At 39.5% G+C, this 19,882-nt stretch overlaps 1 protein-coding gene across 12 annotated transcripts in view; it reads right to left on the bottom strand.

Moving 5' to 3' along the window:
- The window catches only part of tjp1a (tight junction protein 1a), a 111,377-nt gene that overhangs the window by 86,417 nt on the left and 5,078 nt on the right, over positions 1 to 19,882 (bottom strand). For 4 of the 12 annotated variants that reach the window (XM_046388708.1, XM_046388718.1, XM_046388689.1 and 1 more), the window contains exon 1: positions 4,294 to 4,869. The exons of 1 other annotated variant lie outside the window; for it this stretch is intronic. In XM_046388708.1, the coding sequence (XP_046244664.1) occupies positions 4,294 to 4,385 (92 nt within the window). In that variant the 5' untranslated portion in view covers positions 4,386 to 4,869. Of the gene's footprint in view, positions 1 to 4,293; positions 4,871 to 9,617; positions 9,758 to 19,882 lie in introns of those variants that run through there. 7 more of the 12 variants (XM_046388735.1, XM_046388743.1, XM_046388669.1 and 4 more) reach the window with 4 other exon arrangements.

Here is a 19,882-nt window from a genome sequence, read left to right as displayed (position 1 = left end):
CCTGCTGAGGTAACTAATGTGCAGCATTGTCAGTTTGTGTGAGATTACGCATCATGGCCTCCATGAGTGGAACTGGACGCGTGGAGGGGGTGGTATAGGAGTGTGTTCCTCTGAAGAGCTGGGAGGGAGGACGTGTGAACAGGCAAATCAGAGGGCAGAGGGGCTGCTGCATGTGTGTCTATGTTGGGAAGGAAGGGACACTGACTTTATGCATCATTAAGCAGGTGGACTGAAAACACCGGGCAGAGCTGTCACTATGGAAGGGAGCAGAGAAGACATCTGGCACACAATACAGGACGATACACCCACAAGAGCTGCAACCAGTTTAAACACACGTCATTGGGATAATTATTATTTATGGATCATGTTAAACTAGCCTAATTACAGAGCAATGCAATTACAGAGCACTGTGTGTTTTGCATCATAACAATGTATTTTTTCTTGTTTTCTCAAGTGAATGGAGGCCAACACATTAGAGCCTCCTTCTCTTTGTTTCTTAATGAAACATAAATACACAAGTACACAAGGATCAAATACACAAGGAACTATCAAAAATGTTATTTTAATGTTATTTAAAAGTCATTCTTACTTGTCAAATCCTAAAGTTAGTGCAGAAGATCTACAAAAGCATCATGTACTGACTAATTACATCTTGGAAGCACCTGGTCAGGATATGTACTTTTGGCTTTATTGACTTTAGATTAGGGAGGAGGTGGTAATCATGTTTATGTACAGAAACAACTAATTATCATTTTGTCTCCATCTTCACTCATACACAAACTCAAAACCATGGAGCATTTCAAATGCATGGAGTAGAAAAATGACAAGTTATAGAATGGATGCATTGAAGTGCTCTTCAAACATGATAGATGGGATCAGATTTTTAATCAAGAGTGTCAAATGTTTTGGAAGATCATAAAACCATCTGTTGCCCAACCACCTCCTCGTCTACATTTCACATCTGTGACTAAAAAACAGGTTTGGTTTAAGGAATAATTACATTATTTTGTGGGTTTTTTTGTTACTATAAAAGCATTACCTGATTGTATCTAAGCCTGCTGCTGCATTATTTGCTGTAACTCTTATCAGAGCCAAAGCTTGTGCTGTGCGTTGGATTTCACCAATAGCAAGTGTCATTATGAACATTATGGCATGTAAGGAAGGATCACCAAAGTATATTAGCTTTTGCATCCAGCTCTGAAAATAAGCCTTATTTGATTTTGAGCTTAATTATAATACAGCACTTATTCAACAGTTTCTCAAATAACACTGTCATCTTGTCACGCATAAGGTACAAACTGTTCCATCTGGTTTCTTTTCATGCTTTGATTCTGTACATGTGCAATGAAGGTCAAAGATTGAACCTAAATAAGCCAACCAATAGGCAGTGCTAAAAAAAAAAAAAAAGAAAATCGTGGCTAGACGGTTGGATGAATGGATAGAGCTAAAATCAACTAAGTCTGTCCAGAATTTATCTGCTGCTGTATATCCCCACGCCCATCAGCCCAAAGGTTGCCACACATCTGGACATAAACCTGATAATGAAACAACTCCTGTAAACCTCACATTATTGAGCATCACCTCGATCTTGGTATTCACAGAAACTGAGTTCCTTGTGTGCACGCAAGCCTACTGACTCAAAGCTTTGACTTCACAGTGAATAAAGACAAACATAGCATGCAAGTGGATGCATGGGGTGACTCCATGAAACGCACACTGCAAGCACGCGCTGGCTCAGCTTCACTTCGTTAAAGTGGCTGTCGGAGGCGATACAGTAATCCTGTTTTAATGGCCGTGCCCCTTCCCCCACCATGAAGTGATGGCCCCAGACATACCGCCGCGCCTCTCTTAAGGGAGAAGTGTCAAAACCAAGTCACCACTATGTCTTTTGCAACACATTTGACAGCAGTCATGAGAGGCAAAAACCAATCCTTTTCCCCTGTGTGATGACCTCTGATGCACTCAGGTGTGTTACAACAGGCGACTGCGCATGCATTTAGTCATACAATCATTTGTTCCTATATACAGGGTGAAGTCCTGAAGAACCAGCTTGGACATTCGTTACAATAAACCAGTGTTTGTCTTTTCACTGTAAAGTAATACCAATCTGGAAGGATTATACTTCGTGCTTAATGTTATCTATGTGGATTACAGAAGAAGAACTGAATTTGCCCATTGTACGAATAATGAGAGCCTATAATTAGACTGAACCCTACCCAGCTCTGTAATGTTTTTTGAGTTTCTATTTTTTTTATTAACGAGGCTAATATCAGTGAGCAAATAGAACAGACTTACCTCAATGTGACATAAAGTGTAATAATAACACAGGACATCCAGCATAATCTGTCATGTTTCAAACCCAAATAAAGTCATAGACACTAACATCACCCTCTTGTTCCCTTATAGCAATCAACTTATTTACAAAAATACACAAAACAATCAGTCAATTAATTGGTTACTTGAAATCAACTGAAATAATAAAATGTTGAGATACGTAACTAATCTTTCAAAAGATGTCTAATTCAATAATGCTCAACATTTTCAGTTTTCAGATTCTCAAATAAAAGGATTTCCATTTTCTCTGTTGTATATCACAGCAGGGGCTGCAACTAATGATTAATTATTGATTAATGTTTTAATCTTAAATCAACTAGTTGTCCGGTCTATAAAATGTCAGAAGATAATGAAAAATGTCCATCACACTTTTCCAAAGCTTAAGGTGACATGGTCAAACATTTTGTTTTGTCTGATCAACAGACAAAAAACTCAGTTTACCATCACATAAGACAAGGAAAAGCAGCAAATCCAAACATTTAAAAAAAACTATTTTTGATTAAACAATAACATAAATGATAAAGATTGAAGAATTATAACAGTCAATTTTCTATCACCAAAAAATGCATCAAGTCTACATTGCTGTAAAGTGAATATCTTTGGATAGAGTCTGTTGCTTGGACAAAGCAAATACTCTGAAGATGTCGCCTTGGATTCTGGGAATTTGCGATGGCTATTTTTTTCTGTATTCTGAGGCATTTTATGCTCTATTATATAGTCAACAATAATAAGAAGACGACAGCAAATCTATGGAGAGAGACATGAGGAATAACATGCATTAAAGGTCCTCAGCTGGACTCAAACTGGGGGACACTGCGGTTCAAGATCAGCACGTTAAACCCCCACTGGGATGACCGGTGTTTGCCATTTTTAATTATTTCTCATTTTTTATACACCAAATGATTTATTAATTAGCTTCAATTTGAAAAATAATCCTTTACTGCAGCCCTGAAATGAAAACAACAGATAACAAAGAGAAACTGAAGGCAAAAGATGTTTCCAAAAGCTAAAAAGTAAATTAAGTGTCAGCCTACAAAGAGCAGGTATGTTTGGTGGGTGCAGCTGTGGTGAAAAATGTAAAGATGGCTGCATAACAACAGACTTGAGTGAATGAATTAAACAAGGTGGAAACATCCATATGAAAACACACATAAGCAGCCAATGATACTCAACTGCTCAGCATCACTCCTACACATTGTGATCTAAATGCAGGCAACATGAAGGTAATGAATAAGTGATGACAGTGGAAAATCAGCCGACATTTTTTACCACCCCATCAGCGCCCAGAAATAGACCTGAGAACAGAGAGAGAGAGACTTGCTGGGGAAAATACACATCACGAAAATTACAAAAGGCTTGCGGAAGGAAAACACGGAGGGCGTACATATGCAATTGAAATCATTTCAAAGCAGACTGTATCGGACGGCGCTCAGCATTGTTTTGTACTCTTGTTGTGAATACACCTGCTCTGTATTGTCCGCTTCTCCGACCGCTCAATGTGGAACTCGCAAGCGGATCATAACAAACAAGAGTCCACCAAGCGAAAACACAGACACAAACAGAGAGGTGGACAACACGCACGCGAGATGCACGCACAGAGCACCACGCAAGGCTGCACAGAAAGCTACTGTACAAGCCTCTCCTCCCAGGCTAAATGCCCCCTGTGTGTGGATACCACCGGCGTGAATATGTAACAGTTGTCGGAGGCAAAGAGAGATGGAGGCAGCCGACTTCCGCCAACAGCTGCTCGGCTTCAACTTCGCACGAGACACAGGCACAGGGGGAAGGGGTGGGGGGGGGGGCTTTCATGACAACAAAGCTAAGAGGCTAATTTATAAAGCTATTTTCTTCACATGAAAAGACACACACTACCTTCCCCACTCTTCTCACGCACGCACCAACACACGCTCCCATCCACACGCGCACCACCTCCTCCTCCTCCTCCTTCTCTCTACTCACCACAGCTGTCTCTTAGCGGGGAGGCAGTCTTTGTTGGAGGCTGTCACTCCCATGGCCATCTGCATCACCGTGATATATTTCTGGTACTTCATTTTGTCATTCTTGACTACTACCGCTACTGCTGCTACTTCTACTACTACTACTACTGCAACTACTTCCTCTGCTACTTCTACTTCTAGGAATCCGCGCGCCACAAAAGCGGCACAGGTGAGGGTGCATTCAAGTGTCTCTTATTGTCCCCTATCAAAAACGCCATTTCCACGTCTGGACGACTGCTGACAGGGAAAATGTTTCCCCGAGGAGCTCAACGAAAGGTACCACGCCGTCGCGACCCATGTCTCTAATCTCATTAGAGCTCAGAATAGATTGGCTAATCCATTCAATTTTAGTCTGGACCGGATCATTGTTGTGGTTCTCCCCGTAGCGGCCACTTTTTTTGCCCACCCCCTCCTCCTTTGTTTTTCTTTCTTTTCTCCGGGTTTGTGGAGTATGGAGTCAAGAGAATGAGACAAACAAGAGTCAGAGATAGGATACGGCGGCGGTGGTACCCAAACGTCTGCGAGGTAGGAAGGAGAGTGCGCGTGTGTCCATCCAACGCGAGAGAGAGAGGGAGAGACCAGGGGAGTGACAGGGGAGGGGGGAGGAGGAGGAGGAAGACAGAGGCAGCGATGTAATGGCTTGGGGGGTTTGGCTACTACTGCTGAGTAATATCTCAGTGTAAGCAAGCAAATGCCTCGTTTTGGATATTTTTGGGTATTCATTCTCTCAAGATTGGTCCACGAGGGACAGTAAAAATAAAAAAAAACATCAGGGTTGGGGGTATTAGAAAACACTGATGTGATACAACTGGCCTTAAGAGACGATGGAGTACACAGCAGCAATGACACCACAACAGTTCAGTAGGGTTTAAACAAACCCACTGAAGGCAAAATGTGACACAAACTACAAGAGGAAAGCTTGACTGTGACGAACAGCAACAGAATACAGTTCTTACTTATTCCTCTCACATTTTCACCTCCTAATATTGTGTTTTCTTTTTAAATTTCAAATAGCACTATATGTTTGTGTGCTCCTGACAAGTTTATTTTTCCAATTGTAAAATGTCCCACTCATTACATTTCTTAATCATCATTATCTGGAAATCAAATTTAATAGAAATACATATAGATGTTAAATATTACTCTACCAGTATATAATTAAAACATACATCTCAGAATCAGGCTAAAAATCTAGTAGCCTATTGGCTAGGCTGCAGTGACATTTATTTTACTATTTGTACCAGTTATCTTGGCACAGAAGTTTTATCTTATGTAACGTACTACAACAACAGCAACAGGATTGTTGTCATCTCATATATCTACTGACCTTGTTGCTTAAATCTCAATCTCCTTAAGTAGCCACACAGGCTGGCTCTGCAGGTTTGACTGAACAAGGAGGAGAGTCTTACTAGTGGCTCAGTTTTACTGAGCCAAGCTAATTAAGACACTTCTCAGAAAGGATGAAAGTAACAGTAACAATCATTTAATTTGCCATGTTCATTTTATTTGTTGTTTTTTTTTATGCTTAATGATAAATGCGACATATGAATGCAAGAAATGTTTGCTGAAGATATAACAGTGTTATGTATATGTAGGGATTCTTTAAATTGATTGTAATCTTGCTGCTATTCTACTGTTTTCAGAAAACATCTTTTATTCTCTTGATTGTATGCCAAGTGTTACCGCTAACCCACAGAGGCATGTGAGGCTCTGGTTACTTTTACTGACCCTTTAGGGGCTATTTCACAGATCCTCTCAAGATACAAATCAATTCAATGATTGATTCGGTGTCAAATTTAAATGCCAGTAAACACGCGTCTTTAGTGTGCCCTCAAGGACGAGGGGGGCGTCAGAGGGTCCATGGGCACAACATCTATGTTAAAATGACCATCTATGTCTATGTCTATAAAAGAGAGGCAAAATAGTGTTTTCTTTAGAGTGATTAGGACTTGTATGACGAAACCACAAAAACTGTTCACATACCCCTTCTGATTAAACCCTTTGGAAGGACCATTAACCTTTAAACAAGTTGGTAGAGAAGCTGGAGAGCAGCCCACGTTTGTTTTTACAATGAAACTACACGAGTTGAGGCAGCACATCTCTGTCGCAGTATTTACATATTTGTCCAGACTAATAAACAGAATGAAGGAAGGGAGAACCGCAGCGTATAAACCACAGTCATCTTGAGATGGCCCATGCACCGGAAAAAGAAACTGTAGATAGATATGAGCTCTTTCAGGAATGAATAACACCACAATAAAATTGCCAAGGAGAAAAGTCAGACAGCCAGTGCATAGGCAGGTAACTCTTGTTGGATGGGGCAAGCTGGTGAGCAGCTGGTGGGGAAGGTCAGTGGAAAACTGCTGTTATCAGCACCGCTTGAAATTGGCAGCTATGGAAACAACAAAAAATTCACCAAAGAAATCTCAACACAGTCCACCTCGCCTTTCCCTCAACTCTTCTCATGTTTGTTTACAGTTCTTGGACTTGGAAAGAGGATTAAGTAAACACACACACACACATGCATGCGCACACACACACATACACAGAGGCACACCAGTGGCTTGAAGGAGACCGAGGATAGTGAGGTCATCACAGCAGTGATATGGTCTTTAGCCAGAAGGACAGCAGACTGCGAGTGACGCACAGCCCTCAGCATGCTGTCAATATTCTCTTTAATCTCTGTTAATAAATCAAACTTATTGCTACTTAATATTAACTCACAAATACTCAAAATACTATATGTTTCTAAAATATCATAATGTTACAAGTTGCAACTTTTTCTGTACTAATTTTACTGTTCTCAAATATAAGAGCTGCGTCATGGTTTGGGTTTTGTTTTTATTTTTTTAATTTATTTATTTGCTTCAGAGTGTATCTATAAACTTCACACACGTATTTAATAAAACCACACCAGGAGTCTGTTTCATCACCTTTATCATCGCAGATAGAAATGGCTAACTCAAAACTCATCTTTTATAGTTCTGATATTACGGTGAGGGAGATATTGAGAAGAATACTGGATTGGTTTAAGAGTGAGATTTCCCTCAGGAGCAGCAACCATACAAATGTGTTGATCCCCCCCCTCCACCATAAATTACACTATCCCCTGGCCCCTGGCCACGATTAATCACATGACCACAGCAGCCAGATTAAATCTGTAGCCTTGGACTGTTCTCCTGTCTCACTCTCTCTCTCTGCACGAGGCATACAAATAATCAACAAGCTCCCAAGATGAATAACACAACATCAGCTGAGCATAAAGTAACATGCATGTACATATTACAGTTATGAGTGTATCATCATAGAAATTAGTCCCTGCGGATGGGTTGCGAGTGTCATCCCCCGCCTGTTCTGTGTTACTACTTGTACAGTTCTCATATCCCTCCTGAACCCTGTCTGTAGGCTACAGCCCACGATCTCAGTGCAGCATGGATGCTGTTTGCATCCTGTAACACAACACTTCACTGCAGAGCTTTAATTTCTCACTGCCAGACCAGCGTCGTTGCAGCAACACTGGCCCTGGGCTTGACTAAGGTGTCCCTGACACCTGATATGTTTTCATATTCAAAAGCAAAATATGACAGATAGAGCCTATTCCTTTTGGGCTGAGCTGAAACAGCTGATTAGCAAGTATTCTAATAATAAATCAGTCGTTTAAGTCACTTATCAAGCATGAATTCCAAACAGCTCTACTTTTCCTGGCTTTATATAAGAGTTAACCGAATATCTCTATCTTTTGGATGGTTAGTTATGAACGAACAGTTTGAATTACATCACCTCAGGAAGCTATGATGGACATTTGTCTCCATTTTCTGATGTTTTATAAAGCATATGATTAACTGATAAAATAATCACTGGATGAATAAATTATCTGTCAGATGAAGCCATTTTTTCATGTTATGTTTTTTGATATGAATCACATGAAAAAAAATCTCAATTCAACTAAAATCATCTGGTATGATTTGTCCCTTACTCCTGAAACTGCTGTTCCTGCAAGTGAAAGCCAAACTTCAAACATTATAATGAAAAGCATGATGGTGTTTGCAACATGCTTGTTATGTTAAATGTGTTATTTTACATTAAACTTGCCTTTCATTAGACCAACTTGGAAGGCACACAATTATTACAAGGAAAGTGTTGCTAAAATGGGACACTGAATTAAGTGGCAGAATGTCACTGTGGAGAACATCCTTTTTAATTTGGATTGTAAATGGTGAGCTAAAATTAGATCTAAGATATCACTGGGTCCATTTCCAAACTGATTTGGGATGCAAGCCCGTCTAATAATGGTGGAGTTCTGTAGTGGTATAATGCTGTTTTGTAATACAGAGTTTATTATAGTATGTATTCTTATTTTGTTTGTTTGTTTATTTAACAGAGAAAATACAGTTGAATAAGGAAAAGCAAAATGCATACAGGGGATCCAACTAAAGCTAATTCGCAGCGTCTTGTTCCTGGCTTATATGTAAGTTAATGGAAAATGACAAAAAGAAAGACAAATGCTGGGGCTAGAATTGCATAAACAAAATACAGGTCTGCATTGTAACATACAGTGAAAATGAGCTATAGCTAACAGCAGTATCTGCATGATAAAAACCCGCCTGTGACGTGTGTGAGACTTGCCAGAGAGCAGTGATGTGATAAGAAGGCACACATGGACCGCCAGACATAGAAGCTGCAGAGGATGCATAAAGCATATGAATCAACCAAGGGTAATGCAATATGTAAATGAAACAGTTGTTCAAGTGAATGTGCCTGCTGTTGTTTCCAAACTGCATGTGAAATGTTCGACTCATGTTATAACACATGCACATGCTATGCCATTTTTTTTCCTCAGTCTACTTCCAAATGCCCATCTGGGCTTTAGCTCAGGTCAAAGCACGGCAAGGCAGCCATGTTAGCCCTAATGTCCTTCTATCTGTTGCTAAGTAATAGGTGGAAATTGATTTTTTTTTTTTTTAAATACTCAGCATCACATAGATTTAGGGTAGAGCATGGAGGTGGTGAGATGTTGGATGCTGAGCAGAAGATAAACAGAGGGATAGACTGGGAATGAATACCAGGAGCCCTGGATACTAAATGACTGTTGGTGCTGCTCGGACAGTGATTTATGGTTTTAGCTCTAGGGGTGTGGGGAGTGTTGGGAAGGAAAACAAGGACAGCTCCTCATGAAAAGGATATACAGATACTCCACCTGACAGTTGTAGACAAAACAAAATTTCCCTGTTAACTTTGTGTGACTCTACGTATCAGTATGTGTTGATACCTGGTAGACAGAATTACCTGACAGTAAAGTGAAGCTCTGTGCTCCTCTGCCTCTGGTCAGCAGGGTTTCACACCAGCAGCTTCCTCGCTTCCTGCCCTCCCACTGTCACCTTTATTAACAGTCTGCCAGGTGTAGACTTTCTCTCCTAAGTGTCCAACTGTAGACAGAGATTTGCTGAGGTAAGTGATGAGCAGCGGCACAAAGAGCCTGTGGGAGGGGACAGCTCTCCCTCCTGTTAAAAATCTGTTTATAGATAACACACAGCAGCGCTGTTCACCATATTACAATATAATGCACTTTAGTGTTGGATGATATGCCTTTTCACGCATATCTATAAATGTGATGATGCAACATGGCTGCCTTTTAGTCTCCTATCCAAGGGCTGGACATTTTTTTGTCAAATGTTACACAGAAAATGAATTTGCTCAGTATAAGCTCATAAGAAGTGTAAAAGTATGCCAGACACTGTATTATCTTAACACACCTCATATGGTGTCACCAAACCCAGAAATCTTCATTCAGTGACTTGATTCCTATGACATTTCGCATATAAGGTGTTAAGATTCAAAAAATGGGAGGACAGAGTGACAGTCATTGAAATTCACTCTCTTTTTGGTTGTGGTCTGGACAACAACCATTTGACAAAAGACAAACGGACTCATTTTGATAAGCAGGCTCTTGCAATAGATTTGAACATAAAGCATTCAAGGATTTATTACACTTTTGGACCATCTGGGTGCTTTAAAGGTAAGGATCACAGATATGTTAGGGATACATAGTCTTGTCTTCGTGTTGCCAGGCAACCAGCAAAGACTCCCCAAAGTAGCTGCTCGTGGGCAACAAATAGTCCAGCAAGTTGCAAACAACCATGATATGACGTGTTAATTAGGGGAAGAGAAGATACACATATTTTGCAGCCAGGCTAACTGTCTGCTAGCTGCTCAGTCTCTATGCTAAGCTAGGCTAACCATGTCCTGGCAATACCTTCATATTTTGAAGGACAGATATGAGAGTAATACTGATCTTTAGTGGTTCTCTACTAACTAACTCTCAACAAGAAATCAAATATCAGTCAAGGTCAAAATTATCTAATGTTTAAATTCTACATAGTGTTTGTGCCCCACAGACAAAGTCACAGTGAGAGTCAAAGGACAGGTTAAAAAGGTTTGTGAGTGGGTGTTTGGATGTATTTTTTGTTTGATAGACACTGTTCAATTATCAAACAGGAAACATGGTGCATGATCAACATTTAGAAACTCTCATTTAACTTGTGCTAGAAAAGGACAGTAAAAGCCACAACAGAAAGTCATGAGAGAGCTCGCCTCATTCAGAAACCAACATGCAACTCTTAGTAGGTAAGATCTACACAGCATGAGAAAAAAGACACGTACTGTAGACGTAAGTAAGTTGTGAGATAAGTTCCCCAGTCTTTAGTCAACCTCCCCGCCCCTGGCTAAACCTTCAAATAACACTCTTGAGGTATTAAACATTTGCTGAATGTGTTGCCAAAGAAGATGGTACAATCCATGGATTTATGTTACTTAGTGAAGGTTGACAGAACATACCGGCTTTTTATTAAGTGCCGCCTTGCTTGACATTCGCACAGTTGCACACATAAACTCCTGGGAGTTACTCAGTACAACCAAAGTCCTCAGACTGAGTGCAGTTAGACCTTTTTCAAATGATGAAAGGTACATGATGAGTAGCAGTTTGACCTTTAACACTGTCATTGTTTTACCCACTTTGTCATTATCTCTGCCTTTTCTTTTGCACACAGCTATAAATTAATGAACTTAAAGCAATGAGACATGAGTGGATTTTCTTTTTTTCTACAAATCATGCATGTTGCCAGCTGGGTATTTGTATACAGTACAGTGCCTACATGTAGGTGCTGCCATGCAGCCTTACATATGTGCTGTGCAGGCTGTCACAGTGCATCTTATCACAGCAATCTCAGCAAAGAGTGAAAACAGACTATTACACCATCTGTGTATGCATATCTTCATGTAAGCAAGGTAAACAGAGTGGAAATCTGCTTCTCTAAATGTGTTGTATCACTTTAACAGAAATCTAACAGAAATTTAAATAACAATAAATCTTTTACTTGATCTTTTACTACTTAAATCTCATATCTTATTGTGAAGATCACAAAATAAACTTTTGCTGAAGGTGCCAATACTAAGATTAAATGTATGAGAGATAAAGGAAAAGCATCAGATTGCTTTCACTTAGAGACCTGAGACTTCATATGCTGGGAAGTCTCTGACTGACAGCTGTCTATTGCAGATGTAAAAATAAACAAAATTTATATGTGAGGAAAAAAAATAGCATAAAAGATACGTTTAGGCTGCTGATCAAAGACAGCGTTTTACTTTGAGTAAAGTAAAAAATATAATGGCATACTATAGGCAAAGATTAGTCATGGATTAGAGTAGTCTCTGTCTCTTAAAGATTGTTGGGTCATAGTCACAACCATCCATATGCATTATTCACACTACAAAGTAGCTATTCAGTGGATACTTGAGATACAGCTTTACTGTAATTGTTTATCTCTTCTAGTCAGTGATTAGCTGTATCATCCATAAAATAAATGCATAAGGGATATTTTTTTCTGCATGTACCCTGTTCCCACTGTTGATCTTTGTTGTAACAGAGTCTGCTGTGTGTGTTATGTTTTTCTCTTTATGGTGAAAAAAAACCAAGGTAGACACAACATAAACAAGCTGTGCTTGATATTCTCAAATTATGTGGTTTGGCAACCCTGTAATAGATTGAACAGGCAAACCAAATCACAGCAAGGACAGTCAGCTTGCAAGTCAAAAATGAAACACAAGTCATCACACAGTCCTTTACATTTTTTTTGCTATATCCAAACTGTGTGATGTGTTTGGCAACTAAATTTGGTCGAAAAATACAATATGTCTATGTATGATACAGATATTCATTGTTCAGTTCAGTAACAAGTTGAACCAACACGTACAATTTCTGGACTTTCATATGTTGACCTTTTTATCGAAGCAGTACAGACCATTAATTTCCAGGCCACAGTAAAATCTATTTACTGCATTTGGAGGGGCTTTTGAATACATTGGAGACAATCTGCACCATTCTGCAGCCAGGTTCATCTCAAATATCGTTGTCAAAGTCACAGCACTTCCATCCAAAAGGTTGCCCACAAGTTTCTAGTTACAAGGGCTGACGATTTGATTAAACGGAATACCCTCATTGGATCAGTCAGTTCACCGCTTAGAAATGGTGGATGTTTGTAGCTTATGTTAGTGTGCAGTGTAGCACCCTTATTAGAGCAATTATTTTAAGGTCTGCAAAAAGTCACCCTGTCTGCTTTCTACTTTAGAATTGTGGTTTCACACAGTATCAACATTGTTATTTGACTCAGTTTGTTATAATTTCTCCAAATTTATTCATTTATTTATTAAATTAAATTATTAATTTAAAACTGCAACTGCAACAACTATTGACTTTGTTTCCAACATGGTAAAGCAGTTTTTTATTTTTCAAACTGCACCACTTTGTAGTCTGTTCTTACATTAACAGCAGTGCACATAAAATAATTGCACATGTGGGTTAAAACCACACCCTGCTTCGATGCTATTAAAGTACTATAAGATGCTAAAATATTGAAAACAAAACAATCACATATATACAGGAGAGGGTGAGTGGGTGTGTGTGTGTGTGTGTGTGTGTGTGTGTGTGTGTGTGTGTAACGATGGGGTGGAGAGAGAGAGAGAGAGAGAGAGAGAGAGAGAGAGATTCTGCTGCACTGAGCACATTTGTAGGGCCAAGGTCAAGGTCACAGCAGGCTGATTTCCTACCAACAGCAAAGGTAACCTGAACCAACAACTGCAACACAGGAGAGTCCTCACAATCTCCATTCTGGTTGTGAAATAAAAAGATGCCTGCCCTTGTGCCAGCATGGATGGTGATCTTTGAACGGTTGAATGATCTTTGGTTTTTACAAAGAAATTTTATTTTGTCTTTTATGCTGTCTTCAAATTGTCGAAGGACTGGAGTTTATTGTGGTTCAGCTTGAAGTTCCTTGTTTTCAAAGTAGCACCGTGTAGGGCGATGTCGTAAGCATAGTAAAATATTCATACTCCATGTGAGCTGCCACTACTAAATAGTTCCTTCATGTGCCTTCATCTGTAAGATACAAACCCTGGGAGAGGGCATGAGCATTTTGCTTTAATAGACTGTTTCCAATAAAATGACCCACGAAGGAGAGAAAAGGTGTGAGCTCGCATACGGTGTCTGTTTCAAACTGTACCACGGCTCTCTAGCAAAGCTTATACGAATTGAGTAATCAGGCTTGCTCCATGTTTTCTTGATAGCTGGCTGGTAAATGTATTTTAGAAAGTGATTTACTGAAGATTCTTCTTAGGATTTAAACAACTGATGTTGTGGTTCACCTAAAGCCACTGAGGCACAAAAAGACACCAAAGTTTGAAGAAACAGAACTCAGATTCAGATCCTAATGAATGTCAAGCATTTAAACATCTATACATCTGTATACACAGCTGTCTTTCCATATATATTCTGGCTACATGCATACCATTTACTACATACATACTATCAAATATAGTGCAATGTCCATCCATCCATCCCTCCACCCATCCATCTTCTTCCGCTAGCTGATATAGGCCAATTAATTGGCTGTTAGCCTTTTCCCCCTCCAGACTATCATTACCATCTTGGCCTTTAACTCTGATGTAAAACCAAACCAAAAATAACTACATCTACAACTATATCAGGAAGAAGGAAGGTGAGGGAGACAATGACTGACAACAGCTTATATATAGTGTATATCTGAGAGATCTGCCTGCACCAGTGTCAGCTATCTCACTGACAGATTTCTTAACAACCGCAGCTCACAGCACCAGGAAACACCAAACGACTGTTTTTCTCTTTTCTGGATAAGCTTCTGAGATACCTGGATGTCTCTCCTGCTGGATAAGACGACTCACCTTTCTTGCAGGAAAGAACTTCGGCCTCAGACTTGGAGGTGCTATTTCTCATCCTGACAGTATCACACTCAGCAGCAAACAACTCCCCAACATACTGGAGATTACAGTAAATCCAGCTCTGAAAAACCCAAACATCATCATCCACAAATAGCAGAGATGCCACATTATGTTACTTATCTCCAAACGTCAACTGAGCCAACTTGTCAAGATTGTCTTGTCTATCTTGGAAGTGTTTGACTTTGTGCTAAAAAAGCAAACATGGCTGTCATTCTGTGTGAACAGATATGGAATGACTTGAGTTGTCTGTAAAAGCTCCCACAAACTGTCTTTGGAAACAGCAATGTAAGTGCTCTCTGTATCCATAAAACACATGGAGACGAGATTAGAAAAATTCCTGAACTTATCACTGATCCACCACATCTAGCAAAGAAGCCAAAACAGATTTAAAACACTCCTCAACTTCAACCACTATCACTAAAATGTTCAGTTGAGTAACTGTCTAGCCAATCTACAGAAAATAAATTGCCAGAATTACAGCAGCACATTACAAAGCATGACAGCTTAGTAACTGAGCTTTGACAACAGTCTTAAATTTCCCCTAATTCATGAATCTATTCTCTTTGAAACAGACCATTTTCACATGGCAGCCATTTTCTTCTGAGGTAACACTCAGGGTAAGAAGCTCAATCTGCTGTGTTATTGGGTGTAAGCTGTATAAATGTATATATCTGATAAATCATCACGTCATTTCCTGAACAATCCGCAACTGAAAAGACAATTGATAGTGACAATCCAGAGGGACGTCAGGTCATGTTTCAAGGTAGAAAAATATATTTGGTAACCACTTAACTACTGTTAGACAACAGCTAATGTTGGCATTCAACAACTTCCTAGCTAACATTACTGTTTTACAGTGTTACATGATATCTATATCTATATTATAACTGATCTTCAGTTGCATCCCTACTCTCATTTATAGGTAGGTAAAAGGATAAAACACCAATTAAAAGTTGTACTCACTAGAGGGTACCATGTCATCAGAAAAAAGTTAAAGTTTGGAAGCGACAGACTGCGGTGAACTCATAAATACCCCAGGTAAACTGGAGGGCCATTTCAGTCTTCGGAGATTTGACTGTAGAGTGACTCAAGCTGTATGTTCTTGCCCTACGGAGACACGCAGAGCAACAGTCAGAAACACTTTAACCAAATCATTTATGTAAAACTCCAGTCAGCCAGTTCCCGGCACTCGTTGCTACACAGGGGAGATCTACATCAGTAACACAAGCTGGCAGATTAGTCTCAACAGTTTAGAATTTGCCACAATAATGATAGCCTCAACCTTCCTGCTATTCGGCTTTGGCAAGCGAGAGAAAACTCATAAAATAAGCAACTTTATAGAAACCAGAGCACATTTTTAAGTTATTCGTATTTACTTTTTTAATGTAAGCTTCAGCTGTTCCTATTATATCACACTATTAATAGTTGTCTATTGCTATTCACTGCTAGCTATTATTGTATATGATCTCCTGCTAAATATTTGGACCACTTTCACACTAACAGTCCAAGGAAGATAATGTAATTAATGACATGGTAGAAGCCTATTAATGAAGACATACAGTTTAGCTTTGCTCTTTTCTCTATGACAGCAGGTTACAGAAAACAGAAACATAACTTCAACAGACGCTGCCAGAACACAAGCTGTGTGAGTGAGTGTTTGAAGAAGAGTACAGGGCTTGTGTTTAGACAGGGGAATCCTGTGCTGGTGAAACAAGAGGGGAACAGGTCTCGGGATGACAGTGCCTGAAAGACTTAGAAAGAAGCCAGATGTCCAATAATATTCTTAAAAGTGTTCATAACTGTTTACATCATTTCATTATAAAAGTTAAAAAGCTGACACTCCAGTCAGTTTTTGTTTCAGTGAAGTTGTACGTAAACATAAAGAACACTTTTCAAACATTTAAGTGGCTATTAATCATTAGTCACTCATGTCAATACCCCAAGAATTGTAATTACTGGTGATGTAAAAGTCCATCAGAGTATCCAAAGTGGTTGATTAGAAATTTTGGATGGAACCCAGTAAGTAGCACAAAGCAACAAAGCAGACACCCACAGAAATGAACGGTAACCACCAGGCCAGGAGTCTTTCAAGAGACTTTCAAAATCTTAATACACTTGCTTGTTTCTTTAATATTATCAGCCCCAGTTTTACACACATTTTGCTGATAATACTTTATGTACAGTATTAGAATTACACTTCATTATAGTTGGGGGGACTGGCAAGAAACACAATTTTAAAAAAGCAGTGGAGGAAGAGATATTCAGACTTTCACCATTGGTCAAGCTTCAAACCCTTCAGGATACTTAACAAGTAAAGAGACTCTTACACGTAACGCTGGGCATTCGGAGTGCACCTTTTCCAGTCCGCTATGACATGCAAATGTAAAACTGTAATGGCAACCACTATATGTCTGAATATAATTGTTTATTCCACTTCTTAGCGCTGTGGAATAATGTTCTTCAGAAGTCTGAATCTTCCATGTCTTCTTATTTGTTTGTTTGCTTGGTTTTGTTTAGCTTTGTTTTTTTTTGTTGTTTTGTTTTGTGCACAAAATCACCCACTGAACAACAGGTGCTCATAATGTGCCAAGACATGCTGCAGTGCACCCGTAAAAGCAGCAAAGAAGAAGCCTGCTAACTTGTAAACACGTATGGAAAAAAATACTAGTTTCAAAGTATTTTTTAAAAAAAAAATAGTTTTGCAAATATTTTTTGAGGTAAGAAACGCATGTTTGCTTGACCTCAAAGATACTCACAGTCCATTTCGGTGAGAAACACTGAAGGTAAACATAACTTTTGGTTGTTTTCAAGAAACCTCCACAGGACACTGTTAAGAAAATGATATAAATGCTTTTCTCACTGTCCTCCATAGAGAGACAAAACATAAAACTTGGATGAAATGTAGGCTCATAAACTCAAAGGGCAAACTTGGACAAGAAAGGGAAGATGACGGAAGGAAAGTGAAAAAAGAAAGGGAAGTCAGGCCATTAATTTAGCTGGCTGGTGCTCAGCGGGGTGTTAACCCCGGGGAGCATCCATTTCTTAGTGATGCCATCCTCCAAACTCCAAAAGGTGACTCATCGCGGACCCATCTAGGGCAAATAACATTCACACATGGTCTGGTATAGCAACACGACAGTCCTTGGTGAGACACAAACTTGGCTACAGTCAGTCAAAACTTTGATTCTGTTGGCAGTTTCTGTCTCGCAGGTGTCCTCTGTTCAAACACATCTTTCACTCTGTGTGTTGCCTAACAGATACCTCTGTGCAGCCTTGCGAATGTGCAAGCATGTGCATGTGAATGTGATGCATGTATGAGACCACAGTATATGCTTGCCTAAGAGTGAGTCTGTTCCCCTAAAGGTAAGCCTGTGGAGCGAGCGACGTTCCCTCTCACCCTACTGTCAGACGCTGCTCAGCTGTTGCCTACATGGCTTCTTAACGGTCTGGGGAGCAATGTACCCTCCTGTCCTTCCTCAGCACACCAACACACTCCAGTGACCCAACCAGGGTTAGAGGTCAGCATAGAGCCTACAGCTAATACCAGAGCGGTCACTTTGGAAAAGTTTCCTTGTTTCCTCAGTTTTACTTTCAACAAGCTGTGAAGCAATATTTGCATGTCAGATTTTAAATTAGGTATGTGAGGACCGGATTGTAAGAAACACTTCCACTATAATCTGCAGTACTCCTGTGTGTTCAAAAAAGTCAAAATGAGTTTAGATTTGAAAGCAGTTTCAAAGTCAAGTTTGGAGGCAGAATTCTTAGCACTGAAATCTGCATTTGCCTTGAAGAGACTGTTTTAACAACTCTGGAATAAATATGTATCACAGTTTCTCAGCACCTCTGACAGACAGAGAAAACGCAGATGCTCCAACACCTTTCTGCAGCTAACACTACGAGGCAGCTGACATCCCACATCTTACTTTCTTTTTGAACAAAACATAAAGAGGGCAGCGTGAGCATTACATTAATAATCTCATTATTATGATGGCTGGTTAATTTGGTTTGTTTGTGTGTTTTCAAATCAGCTTAAACCTAACTATAAAACGCAACAGTGACATGCATGTAAAAATTCCGGTGGTATTTTTACAACCAAGAAAGCAACAGTGCCAACCCGTTCGGGTCACTGACTAATAAATACCAAAACTACAACTAACTGCTGATAAATCAAAAAACTCTCTAAAGCCCACAAAGTTAAACTATGAGCTAAAGCTAACCTATAACCACCAAAATCAGAAAAAAATTTAACAACCTACGCTGACCTCTAACATCAAACATCACCTGCATCCAGATCAGACACAAGTTCAGTTCCAATAGCAGGGTTTCGAACTGTAGCGGGCATGTAAAATTCAAACACTTTGCACTAAAATGTCAAGGTGCGGACCTGAATCGATAAGTTACACTACTAAATATCTATTTAAATTGATTTTCAGAAAATACTGGGCTCATTCACTGATTATGGTTACCATAAAAATAAGACAAAAAACAGGTAACAGGTCCCAACTGACAGCATCGATGCATATATCGTATGAATAATACTGAATAAAATTAAGTAGAAAATCAGTTATGTATTTAAAAAGCAAACAAAAAAAAACAAAAAGCATCTGTCCCCAACCCAGGATTGCCTGTTTTTTTGACAGTTATTTAGTATTCCATTGAGTTGGCGCAAAAATCATATAATAAGAGTTAATAGCAATGCTAGCAGCTCTGTTAGACTGTGATTATGCATAACTTTGCTTGAAACTAAGCAACTATTTTATGAATATCAAATATTTTGATATTCATAAAATAGTTGCCGAGACATGTTACCTAATATCGCGAATATTAACATACAGGTGCCACTGCAGAAAAACTAAAGAGACGACCAAAGTCAGCAGGATTCATCCTCTGAGCTTCCATGCATGTTTGTAACAGAAGCTCATCTGAGCAACAGTTTGGCATCAGTCTGGACCAAAGTGAAAAACCAAGCCAATCTCCATAAAGCCACGCCACGATGACTAAAAATCACAGGAAACATGCTGGATCAGCTGTTTACAATACTGTCTAGAGACATTAAAGGAACATTTTCTACGGTGTCACAAAATCTCAGACAAATCTGTATCGTCTGGCTGTATATATCTTCACATCACCCCTTGTTCCAACCTCCTAATGTCAGATGCCGTCCTCGCTCCTCATTTGTGCAACTACTGAGATTAATCACTTTAGGATGTAAATGTACCACTTCCTCTTTGAAGTGAATGAAT

Source organism: Scatophagus argus, chromosome 1 (genome assembly GCF_020382885.2).
Source record: "Scatophagus argus isolate fScaArg1 chromosome 1, fScaArg1.pri, whole genome shotgun sequence".
Taxonomy (NCBI): Eukaryota; Metazoa; Chordata; class Actinopteri; family Scatophagidae; genus Scatophagus; species Scatophagus argus.
This window is presented reverse-complemented; position numbering and strand designations above follow the sequence as displayed.